Source organism: Dermacentor silvarum, chromosome 2 (genome assembly GCF_013339745.2).
Source record: "Dermacentor silvarum isolate Dsil-2018 chromosome 2, BIME_Dsil_1.4, whole genome shotgun sequence".
In the NCBI taxonomy this organism is placed as follows: domain Eukaryota; kingdom Metazoa; phylum Arthropoda; class Arachnida; order Ixodida; family Ixodidae; genus Dermacentor; species Dermacentor silvarum.
The window spans coordinates 221,727,822-221,741,396 of NC_051155.1; the positions used below are offsets into that span (position 1 = coordinate 221,727,822).

Consider the following 13,575-nt stretch of genomic DNA (forward strand, 5'->3'; position numbering starts at 1 on the left):
TCGTTCAGCCGTGGCGAGCGCTGGCGCGGACATTGAGTTGAGAAGGAAGCGGACGGCGTAGACAGCGGAAAAAAAGATGGCGTCGCTGAGGAAGGGAACGAGCGCAGAGGGTAGAGGCGGCGAGGACGGTAAGAAGGGTGCGAGTGAGATTACGGAGTGGGTAGTAGGAAGAAAAGTGAAAAGGGGGAGCCGTCCCGACGACGAGCGGGCCCGGGGCCTAACGGCCTAAATCTCGCCCGGCCGGTCTGTGGGAGGCAGTGCTGGCATTGCCCGCCAGCCGGTGATGGAGTTAGTGGCTCGCGGAACAAGGAGAGAAGAAAGTGCGCGTTGCTGGGCAAGGCGGGGCGGAACGTGTGGGCTCGGCAGCAGCGTTGAGGGAAGCTCGGAGAGTTAGCCTTCTTCTTGGTCTTAGTTCCGCCTCGCTCGCTACGCGCGGAATCATGCCGCCGATAAATATAAAGCGCCTTGCCGAGGTGCCGGCGCGCGCTGGGGCGGTGGAATATTTTCCGAGCTGATAAGAGGAGTTAAGAGTCCCAGAGCGTCTTTCAATCGCTTTCTTCTTATGTTATACGTGGACTGCCGTGAAGAGGTTTTGTCGGTATTATTTCGCCTGTTTCACTTCAACCCACCGTAATCTGAGGAATGAGTCGAGTGAGGCACAATCGGCAAGTTCGTGCGTATTGGCGCTTTTGAAGCGAGCTACACGCCGTCTCTTAATACGACCTGCGTGCTCCCAAAGCCATTTTTTGTTTTCTGCCGGTTCATTTTTCTAAAAGGTATTTCAACAGAAGTGACTCCTTGCTACCATTTAGGAACTACCGTGCAGTCTCAAGGTGCGTCACGAAAGCAGAACCAGTGTGACTAAGGTACGGCGACTGCGCAGTCACCGTTTCGCTCGCGCCTCGCGCAAACGTGCACGTTTGTGTTCTTGTATGTTCGGGCGTGTGCGTGACCCCCCCCCTCCTTCTCTCTCTCTCTCTCTCTCTCTCTCTATATATATATATATATATATAAATATACACATATATATAAATGTTGGCGCACTAAATATATATATATATATATATATATATATATATATATATATATATATTTAGTGCGCCAACTTTTTTTCTTCTCATCAAGAACCATGGGCCGAATTCACGAAGCTTTTCGTTCGCAAGTGCTTCTTGCCATTTGCCGGCCGCCTTCACGAATTATATGTCCAGCATCACGATTGGCTGACACCAGCTTCTACGAACAGTTTTAGCGTAAGGACGTTTTTGCGAATCCGGCTCCACTTCTCTCTCTACAGAAACTATAGATGTTTACGACGAATGTGTTTCACTGGAGAAACTATTTTCGTGCGCATGTGGGAGAGAAAGGAAACACGTTAGTGTAATTGTGTGTGCGCGCCTGTATCACCATTATTGCAAACACCTATTTGTCCATTTATCTTCATCTTCGCAGCATAGTACAGCACACAATCGTGCATCATTTGAGCTTCGGAATCTTCGCCTTGCAAATGCTAACTGTGAATTCGCTTGTGGAGTTGGCTGGCGTGAGCCTTACGTCAAAGAGGGCGGGGGGAGGGGGGGGGGGGGGGGGTATGTGAGGTAGGTGGAGAAGTCGGCTGTCAGTGGCATACATCTGGCGAAGGGTCATAGCATAAAGGAAGAGAGACAGGTTAAGAAGATGAGAGGTAAAGAGGGAGGAAGAGGTGGGTGAGAGGTTTTATCCCACTGTCAATTTCGCTGTTGTTCTTATTTGTAATATTGCAGTATACACTGTACAGTCATCGTATTATAGCACCTCTGAGCCCCGCTCACACAAATGTTAGATTATTTCATACAAGTGACAGAAACGGTTTCCGTTCTCAGTGCATTCCATTACAGCAACAGAAGTTCAAAACAAGAAAGACAGAGTAGTTTTACATCCCGATATATTGGTTCATAAATTTTATTGGAATTTGGACGTTAAATTTAAAGAGGCGTCCTTTCCTGCTGCCCTTAGCAGTAAAATGCTATTAGATCAGAACACGAAAGAGCATTTTTACGAATATTATTGATTACCCAGCTGCTCTATCACGTTCCGAGTTAAATCATTCAAAATCTTATCAAATGTTTCATTACCCACTTTGTGCGATGGAGCTTGTGTTTCGATCTATTAATATTCGAAGCATATTCGAAGGGTATTCTATTAATATTTCGAAGCACACTCACATTAGTGCAGTGCAAATACTTCATGCAGAGCGAAGAGCACTGTATGCATAGCTGGTATTCCTCAGGCACTTTTTTCCAGTTTTATTATATACGCCATATTTATCGTTCAGTGAACCACACGTTCGGTTTGTTCTAGCACTTAACGCACCATCTTTACCATAACTGCCGCAACATTAAGGTACAAACATCCCTTATATAGATTTTTTCCCGCGCCTAAAAAGCCACTCTTATTATTTTTTGTTTTTATTTCACCAACAGTGATAAAATGTTATCCTTACGTGCTTTTCAATAATCAGCAAATAACAAAACTGTCGAGGACAAGAAGCAGAACATTTGTTCGCGCTTGTCGTATAATGAGGGTGAAGTTTACGAAACTCTAGAGCAGAGCAGAGCTTATCTTCTATACATTCTTTATCAGAAATCGACTGCTAGTACGAGTATTATTTTTACATCGTGAAATTTCCAGAAAGGGGTCGATTTGTGTTATTCTCGGCGTAGTTCTAACGTCTCAGGTTTCGCCCATCACTAGAAAACAAGTAATGACACACCTCCCCGCGACGGCGACTGAGCTTTCACGCTACTTTCATCATAGTGTGCGCTCGAACCTTTCTTTACTGTTTCTGTACGCAGAAGCCAAGATACATAGGCGTTTCTTACCTTTCTCCACCAAGCAGACGAGACTTAGCGACTCGCCAACCATGAACGGTCCTATGGTGCCTTCAACCGTAGTGCCTGCTGACGTCATGATGACAGGCACACTGGGGGCCACTGTAAAAGAGAGGATGGGGGGGGGGCACGCGTTACTCATTATACCCCTTAGGGTGTAATATGCTGGCCAGTATTCACAAAACCTCATTACGCTACAATTGTTTGTAAGAGCGGACACCGGCTAATCGTGTTGCCGTACATATTGTTAGTGAAGGTGGCCTTCCAACATGGCAAACAGCACTTGCGAATAAAAAGGTTCGTGAGGTCGGCTCCTGCAGGGCTGCGCAAGCGTTAATTGCCTTTGGCCAGCCACCTTTGGTATTAATATGTCCGATGTCACAATTAGCTGGCTTTTGCTCTTACGAACGGAAGTAGCGTACACACTTTTAGCGCGATAGCGGCTATTGGAATGCTTGGGCTGCATTCGCACCATCGTCGTCATCAGCGTGTTGTTCAGGGTGCGAGGACACATGCGCTGGACGCCCGAAACAGCCCTCCGAGCCCGCTCTTTATCCTGTGGCCGAGCGCATGCGCACCCAGCGCGCCGTGTGCTGGAAGTCACGTGATCTTCAGCGAGTGGCAGTGTGAGCAAGTGACGGTGACGCGAGAAGGCCGGTAGCTCAATGTGCATTCTCTTCTGACAAAACACTACAGGCGACTTCTTCTTTTCGTTCTTTCTCTTTTTATCTTTTGTTTTCTTTTTATCCTTTTGCTTTCTTTTCGTTTTTGAGAATACGAGCCCTGGGTCCCTACCCACGTACACACACAGAAGTTATCGCTCAATAAAACTGCGCGTTAGAGCAAGTGCCAGCCGGTCGTGATGTCGGACATATTGTCACGTAGTAATGACGCTGACGAAAACAGTCGTAAAACTGTGTATGACAAAACTGATTCTTTATTGGGCGAACCTGTGCCCACAAAAGCAAGCTACACTCAAAGCACAACGATAGCGGCGAACACAGTCGGCGATCATGGAAAATCTGATCTGCGGTGAAACGCGCCGGCTTTTATACATGAGTCATCGAATGTTCCAGATTAATCCCTGGTACCCGCAGTGTCTTCCAGAAAGTTCTAGACAATTCGCGTCGGTCATACAATCAGATAACATAAGCGTCGGTGAAAACAGGCAACGGAAAGAAGCATCGATAACGTTCTAGAAACTTCCGATACAGGCGCGTCCTGCGCCAAGCGATAACGTTTAACATTTCTTAGCCGGTGGAAAGCGGCGACCGGTGAAAGATAAACATGTATACGTGTCAATATCTTATCAGCGATAGTGGCCAGCCAATCGCAGCCAGCCCTTATGAGCAAAAATATTTGCGAATTTGGCCAGGCTATCGTGATATTCTTCCGAGCTTGGGTGATGTAATGATTCTATTCAAATTACGCATGTCAGGCAAATAGCCAGGCTAACATATCCGGCATCACATTAAAGCATGTTTCTCTCTCTCTATTCAAATTATTCCTCATATGACGCTTCGTCAATTGTCCTAGCAGTGTTTAGTCAATGTTATCACCAATATCTGCTGTTGATAAGAAAAGAAATAAAATCGAACGAAACAAATTCTTACAATATACCGGCCCTGAGAACCCCACAGAAACGCAACTAAATGCTGGGCCCGTGTAATGCAAGGATTCATTCGACTCGATTTACCCGCCGTGGTTGCTCAGTGGCTATGGTGTTGGGCTGCTGAGCACGAGGTCGCGGGATCGAATCCCGGCCACGGCGGCCGCATTTCGATGGGGGCGAAATGCGAAAACACCCGTGTACTTAGATTTAGGTGCACGTTAAAGAACCCCAGGTGGTCCAAATTTCCGGAGTCCCCCACTACGGCGTGCCTCATAATCAGAACTGGTTTTGGCACGTACAACCCCATAATTTTCATTCCACTCGATTCTAATCTTTCTCATATCATCCACCGTTCTCGGCTCACTGATTTTGGTGATAACTTTGTGGAACGTCGCTCAGACAACTGTCGAAGCGAAGAAAGAAGCTAAATTGGAACAGTCATTACATTATTACTGGTCCACACGTTAATACCACGCCCATGTTTTCTTTCTAGAAGCGACATTGTCCTGACTCATAAATATGCAACCACTAAAAGCAGACATCCAAACAAACAGAGTCTGCGTATTTTGCAGGCTGCCATTTTTACAAGAGCAACGCAAACTTTAAATATATTCTGGGCTACAGGTTTCTCTTTCGTTTCTTTTTCCTTTATATGATTTACAATTATGCACACAATAAACTTTTTTCGTTCGTTTTGTTGTGAATACTTTAGCTACTATCTTAATTGTACTAATAGTTAGTGACTCTGTATTATTTCCAGTTTGTACTTTGTTTACTTTGCCTAATATTCCACTGATTACTACATCGCTTTTTTAAAGTTATATATTAGCAGAAATGTATATTTTCTGTCAGGAGGTCCCCTTTCGGCTACATGCTCTGGGACCTCCTTCTGTATACTTATGTAAGCATGTATTCTACTTACGAAAGAAAAAAAACTAAAACTGAAAAATGTGACAAAGCCCGCCAGGTAGTAAGGGCACCTGTATAATATTGTAAATGCGTGGAAGTTATGCCCTGCGTGCGAACTTTCCTTCTCTAGGCGGGTACAGGTTTAGTTGTCTCGAGTCAGAGACGACGTTTCACGTCACTTCCTCAGGCCAAATCCCACGCTCCTGCAGAATAGCATTGTGTAAATAACGTACATAAAGGTTGTTTCACGACCCAAATAATTAAAAATGCAATGTTGTGGACTGTGTGACAACGTTTACGTGAATACGAATGAGGAAAGTTTTGTTTTAGTCTTTTTTTTTTCTCTCGTTTAACGAGGCCAAGTCATGCACAACGCACAGGATGCGCATACACCGTTGGTAAATGCACTCATAACTAATCCACGGAACACGTTTACATGAGTGCTTGTTGCAAAACTATCACTGAGCACAGGCGCCCATCTTAACCGGTTGTCCTTTTGTTAGTCGGTGCGCAAGATCAAGTTACGACGGCGAACTTTGATGCATAATGTAAAAGTTCTGCATTGGACACGGTGGAAACTAAGTACAATATACGGGACATTCAGTGCACTAGTGGTGACAGGTGACCAGTATCCTGCTGACACGTACCTTCCACCACAGGCTTCTTCATTGTTTTATAATGTTAAATCTCTGCCCATTCCACCCATCGTTCCATCAGTTTTCACACTTGTAAAAGAGGTATGCAAGAAGACGCGAAACTGAATAAGCACCGACACAATTCATGCCCCGCACCCCGCTTATAGCTTCCTGATGACGAAGCCTTTTCTTTCTCTCTCTCTCTCTCTCTCTCTCTTTTCGTGCGCCTCTTTTTTTTTTTTTTTCGTTCTAAACCATATATTCAGCACTTGCCTCCATCTCCTTTATTATTCACTTTCAATTAACACAAAAGGGTAAGAAAATTTAATTATTGGGTTTTACGTGCCAAAACCACGATCTGATTATGAGGCACGCCGTAGCGGGGGGCTCCTGAATAATTTGGACCACCTAGTGTTCTTTACCGTGCGCCTAAAGCTAAGTACACGGGTGTTTTCGCATGTCACCCCGATCGAAATACCGCCGCCGTGGCCGGGATTCAATCCCGCGACTTCGTGCTTAGCAGCCCAACAGCACAGCCACTAAGCAACCTCGGCGGGCAAAACACAAGGAAAGCTGGCCTGCCGCGAAACATATAATACTAGTGACACGCTCAGTAGTCAGCGGAGTTTTTCAAAGTTAGTTAATCAACATGGTTCTATGAATGAATCAATCAATCTTCATCAACGAAATAACAGATGTGATACACATGGAAATAAGCAGAAGGAGGTCCCAAGGTTACAAACCGCAGGCGGGCCCTCCTATGTTGATACAAACGAAATATTATATCGAAAATTTAATCGAAGTTAATCAATGTGAAAACACAGATTCAGATGGAGAGAGCTATAACGTGAAAGGCTTGAGTGTTGTGCATGCCATGAATCGCAAAGCCTTCGTCAATGGCAAAGCAACGATTATGAGAAAACTTGCGATGTCAGGTTAATTTCTGGGGTATTACGTGCTAAACCCCGCTCTGATTAGGATGCATGCCGTAGATTAGGATGCATGCCGGAAGACTCCGGATTAGTTTAGACCCCCTATGGTTTTCTAACGCGCACCCAATCCACGGCGCACGGGCGTTTTCGCATTTGGCCCTCATAAATTTGCGATGCCATTTGTGTGTACTGAACACGTAGGTATGAGCATGTATACGTACGACTGGTAGTATGCTGTTTGGCCAAGTTCGAGACCACATAACGCTACCAAACAGAATTCTCAAACTTCTGCTCAAGTCGCTCAATGTTCTAGAACCCGAAAGAATAAAAGAAGTTTCAAGAAATTCCCGACGCAAACCATGCGCCCACATGTAACATCAATCATGCGCAGTGGTTTAGCCAAGCTTGCTCAAAAAAAAAAAAGAGTAAGGAGGCACACAAAAGAAGTAGAAGTCACCAAAACGCCGATCGATTTCGTATGAGAAGTCCTTTGCGGGACTACAAAACAAGGAATACGAAGCAGCAGGGCAAAAATCGACTCCGCCAACGAATGGGCGGCTGTATTTGCGGTTGCATACTAGCTCGCGAGATATAAAAAAAATTAGAAATATATCGAATAAGAAAAAAAAAGGTAAGAAAAAGCACTACGCCCACGTGCGTCGCTTGGACGTAATGAAAAGAATCCAGCAACGCGAGAGGAGCGCAAACTCTGACGTTCGTGTGCCGAGCTGAACTCTGTCAGGTTGTGTGCCGGGGCCTTTTTTACAAGCCGGTGGCGGTTCTCAGACAAGCTTTCATGAATGTTTAAAAGGCACAGCGTGAGTTTGCGAAGGAGCGATGGCCGAAACTTTCCCTTGGGTTCTCGCTCTCTCTCCCGTTCCGGTGGCTCAAGTCTCCGCCCTAAAAAGCAATCGATTTCTATTGATTGCAACGCACAATGAACATCGGCTCCCACGTACGAACACAGACGTACATGTTTCACGACTTCAGCTCGGGAGGAACTTGCTAGAAATTCTTTTCCTCGTATGTTTTTTTTTTTCTATTTCCTGCGCGCATGGCTTCAGATAAGAATCTGAAAGTTTTGATTCGCGCCTACACTCGGCATTCAATGAAGTTTGCTGATTAGGGACCTCGAATTCATTTGAGTGGTATTAATAAGCGGTTTAAATTTAATATTCTTTGTTGGTGAAGCCTTCTCTAGCCTTATACTAGGCATTAATGCGTCTGCGAACGATAGGCGAAATTAGGTTTGCTGTAATCTGAAAGTAATGCCTCGTTGGCATTGTTTTCGTGAAGGTTTCCAGTCACGGAACGTAAACAAGCGAGTTTTCTGTTCACCGGTTGTTAGAGCGCATGGACACGGACAACCGAAGCCAGCGAGGGACCAGAGATTACAGGCTTTTTTTTTTTTTTAATTGTTCTTATTCACTGTTCGGGGTAGTTTGGTGCCCAGCCTGGCGCGTGCCGCACTCCGCATTATGGTTGGCAGTTGTGTTTGCATAATTTGCGGCCCGCTAGGTGCTCAACACCATTAAGGGCGGTGCCGACGACACTGCTGCTACAATGCAATAAGATATTATGATTAATGAAGCGGCGCTTTATATGGCTAGGCGAAACGAAAAAGCGTCTGTTCGTCGCCTGTTCGCAGAAAACTATCACCATCAGCAGTGGCTTGAGCGTCATCGTCTTCTTCCGCAGCGGGCTCGTTGGTGCCCCTCGGCACACGCTCGTGCCACTGCTTCCACGTTCGTCGTCGTCGTCGTCTTCATCCACAGCTAGCTGCGTTGCCGCTCATCATTCCAGTGTAGAATTTCGCTTCTCTTCTGTCGTCGTAATGGGGAGGCCGCATTTACTGGGGTATGAGCCATTCATTGTCTTATGTAACTGACAGTTTTTTTAAGCAATTTAATTTCGAGGAATCGCAAGCGGCAATGGCGGGCGAATGCTGCTAACCACGCTGCCGAGCAAACTCGAGGCATCGAACGCAAGCGACAACGGTGGACTGAGGGCATACTGTCAGCGACGTCGTTCTCTCCGTCGCAGCCGAACGTGTGTGTAACCTCATCTAAGAAACACAAAGACGTAACCAATAATTGAGAAACACTTTAATGAACCGTCGGGATTAACCCAGTCATAAACACCGGGGCCACACGTTTGAGCTTCGCTGGTTATAACCAACTGTACAGAGTGCTTGGGCGGTGATTTTGATTGTTTGAATTGATTTGGGCGGTATTTATGAGTGGTTAACTGCTCCGTCTTCGCCAATGGGTGCTGATAAATCATGAATTTGGGGCAGAATTCCCAAAGCCTTTCATTCGTAACTGATCTCTCCAGCCATTGGCCGGCCGCCTTTGCTAATAATATGTCCTGCATTATGGATTGGCTGAAATTTTCTCTTACGATAAATTCTAGCAACATAGCTTTTTGCGAATACAGGTCGTGATTACCTAACTGCTGACTAAGTCACCTGGACCACTCTCGAAGCGCTAGAAGAAAAACAACTTTAACAGAAGAGCTATACATTACACGAGGCCATGGCGCCCCTTCTAAATGTCTAAGCAATAAGCGATCTACATCAGCATGGCCTGGACAAAGGGTCATGGAAGAAGCACGACTTCGGCAACAAGGTCAAAACGGGCGTGAAATCTGAAGCGCGTACGCAGCTCAGTTCTGGTGCTCGGCCAAATGTATACCAGTACAGGGCTCAGCGTGAATCAGATAAGAAGTAAAATCAATGCCATTTCCACGTGCACATTCCGGCAAAATAAGCAAAAGGCGCGCTTTTTGAAAAATATTTCCCAGAGCACTCGGCGGCAGTATCGACAGAAAATGTCAATAGCAGAAGCCTCCACGAAGAAACAGTGGATCTTTCACTTACGATGATCTATCTCCTGTCGTCGCCGTTCGCTGCTTCTGTGTAGCAGTGCGCGAGTTTTCATGTATTAATGACAGTAAAGAAACAAGGTCCTTTTAAATTATACTGTTTACTGAAACTTTTGTTTCACGTGACGCTGGGGGAAAGCGAGTGTACAAGGAGGACTCTTGCAACAGTGTATATGGATATATATATATATATATATATATGTTTGGTTATAGCATGGACTGACGTCAAGGGAACTCTCAACGGTGGCGTTGTTATCGTTTTACAGTAAGTGACGCTTTTGTTGAGGTGATTATTTCAGTATCATCATTCATTCCTTTATTTCTTGCTGTATAACATAGGAAAATTGATCATATCATAAGAAACCAACAAACAACAACACCATAAACAACCTAGGGGAAATTACTTGTTCTGACAGAGTGAATTAAATAAACGATAATTAATGGAAATGAAAATGGATGAAAAAACATCTTGCCGAAGGTGAGGAACGCTCCCACGTTTTCGCATTACGCGTGCGATGCTCTTACCAATTGAGCTACCACGGCGCCTTTTTCCCATCCACTTTCCGGCGTATTTATGTTTTACTACTGGAACTAAGCCAGGGGGTGTTAGCCACCGCCACCACTCACAAAGCTTGGCGGCGGATGTGGAACATCCTTTCTATCGCAGGCGTCACGAGTATACGTGATCTGTTTTGGTGAAAGCGCCTGGTCAATAAACCCACATATGCTACCTGAAGGCATCAATGTTGTCGGATTCGAGACCCTCGTTATGTAATGAACGAGAAGAAAGGGAACCGAGGGGTTCGATTTTTATTAATCATATCATAAGATGCCTTCAAACAACGACACCAAGGACAACATAGGGGAAATTACTTGTTCTGACTAAGTGAATTAAATAAACGATAATTAATGGAAATGAAAATGGATGAAAAAACATCTTGCCGAAGGTGAGGAACGCTCCCACGTTTTCGCTTACGCGAATTACAAAAATGGATGGAAGTAGGTGGTAAAACGGCACCGCGGTAGTTCAATTGGTAAGAGAATCGAACGCTTAATGCGAAGACGTTGGATCGTTCCCCACCTGCAGCAAGTTGTTTTTTCATCCATTTTCTTTTTCATTAATTATTATTTCTTTAATTCATTTAGTCAGTATACAAGTAACTTTTGTTATAGTGTCCTTGGTGTCGTTGTTTGTTGACTTCTTACGACATGATTAATAAAAATCGGGCCCCTCGGATTCCCTTTCTCCGCGTTCATTAGTAAAATTGAGTGGCAGAGGTACCATTTACTTCAATATCTCCACAACTACTCATATGTAAAAGTACAGAGCAGGAGTGTGAATAATTTATTGGAAGGGAGGTTAGGTTTTCTGCTTCGGCAGGCGGGATAAAAACGCATCATATTGATACGGAACAGCCGCCGTAGTGTGGCTGCAATGAAGAGCAGGAAGACGACGTGTTCCCGATTGGTATAGGGTCACCATCTTAGCCACCGTTAGCCTACGTGCAAATATATTGCAAAATATGCTTGTACATCAGCTACACGTAACAATATAAAAAGCGTCCTTTTGTCTTTAAATTGTATCCAACATCGTTATTAAAGACGTTACTCAATAAATGCGTTTAGGCGCACCGATAATCGCTGTTCACAATTCAATTTCCTGACGCCGGTGGTCACGAATATAACATGTTACCCAGAAATCAGCCATTTATGTCTAATACACTGTCCTGAGAATTTTAATATCACGTCACATGGAGAAGGCGGTGTGCTTCTGTACCCACGAGGAGACAGCCTTGTGAAAAAATGTCTGCACGTCGGTTACACGAAGAGAAAAAAAAACTAATAAAGTTAGTTTCGCTCGTAACGCAGAGTAGTCACGTGATGGCTGGCTAAATATAATGCGCAGTACGCCTTATACTGGTTTGTGCGGTGTTTATTGGAGCAAAAATTCGCAGGTGCGAGCAAGCAATCTTCTTTCGAGAACTAAAAGAAGCGCGCGTCGCATTAATTTGTGGAAGTTGCGCTTCCCGGTGGCGAAGTGTCAATATTCGGCTTTTCGTCCTCCTGTTGCCTATCCAGACGTAGCCCTTATACCCTTACCCTTAACCTTTAAGCGTCTTACTGTTGGATTCGTTCGGATTTTACAATATCTATATTTGGGCTACCCCATTAACAGGCCTCAGCTATGCTTGAGGAAAACAAAACGACGTCAAGGCCATCCAGTAAACATGGGAATAAGCCTAGTTCTTGAGAAAAAAAAAAGACTAATGAAGACGAAGCAGACGCGTTCGATCATTTGCCATTACACGTAGAAGAAGAAAACTAAATTGAGGACCACCTCGGCAAATGGGAAGGCGACGTGCTAGAACCCGAAGAAGGCGCGAATGCCAGCTCTGTCCAGTGTGCAGATGTTGAGTGGGCGTTAGCCAATCAGGGCAGCTGCTGGCGTGATCGCGCTCTCCCGAATTACTATTCTCCACTGCTGTAGCATTCATTGCCTAATACCTTTTAAAACCTGGCTACAAAAAAAATTGTTGTAATGATGCAATATAATGTTTTGGATGTGCCACAAAGTACTGTGAAGAAATATGTTGACTTGAATGAAGATCATGTGGCCTTTGATATGTTTTTACTGATTAGACTACACGGTGTATGAAAGACATGAATGTTGGATCGCAATGCTTAGTCCATTCTTTCTTCGTCAATACAGTTCAGTCGAATGGCTGTTCACTTGAAGGACATCTATAACCAAACACAATTTCAACCGGACTGGTATAATTTGTGTCGTTCCCTCCCATTTAAAGGCAAATATGCTGCTTCAATATGTTACTGCTTATTTAAATTGTTTAGCCACAACAACAATAACAAATCGTGCTTTTTTCGTCTTTATAAAATACGATGCATTGCTTTCTTCCTGTGTAATGCTTGCATGCAATGTTAAGTTGCTGCAATGTGCCAAAAAAAAAAAGAAATACGTGGCGGAGAGGTAGAATCCTAGACGTAAGTCGGTTGATTGAATGGTCGTAAGTTCGAATCCTCGTGGAACAATTCGAAGTTTTCTTTCTTCGTTTTTTTCTGTGTAATTTTGTCGCAAAGTATTTTGGTATTCCAGCGATGGACGGTGGCGAACACTGGCGGACATCAGAACCAACAGGGGAGTGAGCCCATAACATCTCTCGCTGTAAAAAGCGAAACTTCTCTCAGTATCGTTCACTAAGTCCCTCTATACTCTAATGGCGCTGTGAATCACTTGTGATCATCTGGCTCCGGCGAACTCTACCTGCAAGTCTTACAAAAAAAATAAGGGCGGTTATTGCTCCTTCTTTAAGTAGTGTATAGGAGGTACAGTAGCGGAAGTATTGTCAAGTTATAGTGACAACAGGATAAACAAGTACACGTGTCACAATTTATAGAAATGGGCTTAAAACAATTCCGTGGCAGGAATTATCGAGCAGAGGGCAGATCGATTGCAGGATTTCTCGTTAATTTACAACTTGCCTTCAGCTTATCATATAATCGTGCTATGTTTACACACCTGTCTAAAGTTTCGTCACTTGAGCAAAAATGTTCCGAAGAGGGATGCCTGCCAGTTTGTTGCTATGTACACTGAAGACCGCGAGGTAATAGTGTTCACTTAAGCAGCCGACTGTCCTGATTTTTTTTCTGTCTGTTTTCTTCAACAAACGCGTTTTTTTTTTAGGATAGTCGATTCACGGAAGAAAATATTGCCATTGAAG

The 13,575-nt window shown here is 44.5% G+C and overlaps 1 protein-coding gene across 1 annotated transcript in view; it reads right to left on the reverse strand.

Moving 5' to 3' along the window:
• LOC119442699 (hemicentin-2) overlaps positions 1-13,575 on the reverse strand; it is a 295,183-nt gene that overhangs the window by 191,723 nt on the left and 89,885 nt on the right. The window contains exon 3 of the mRNA XM_037707667.2: positions 2,859-2,969. Within this exon, the coding sequence (XP_037563595.1) occupies positions 2,859-2,969 (111 nt within the window). The remainder of the gene's footprint in view (positions 1-2,858; positions 2,970-13,575) is intronic.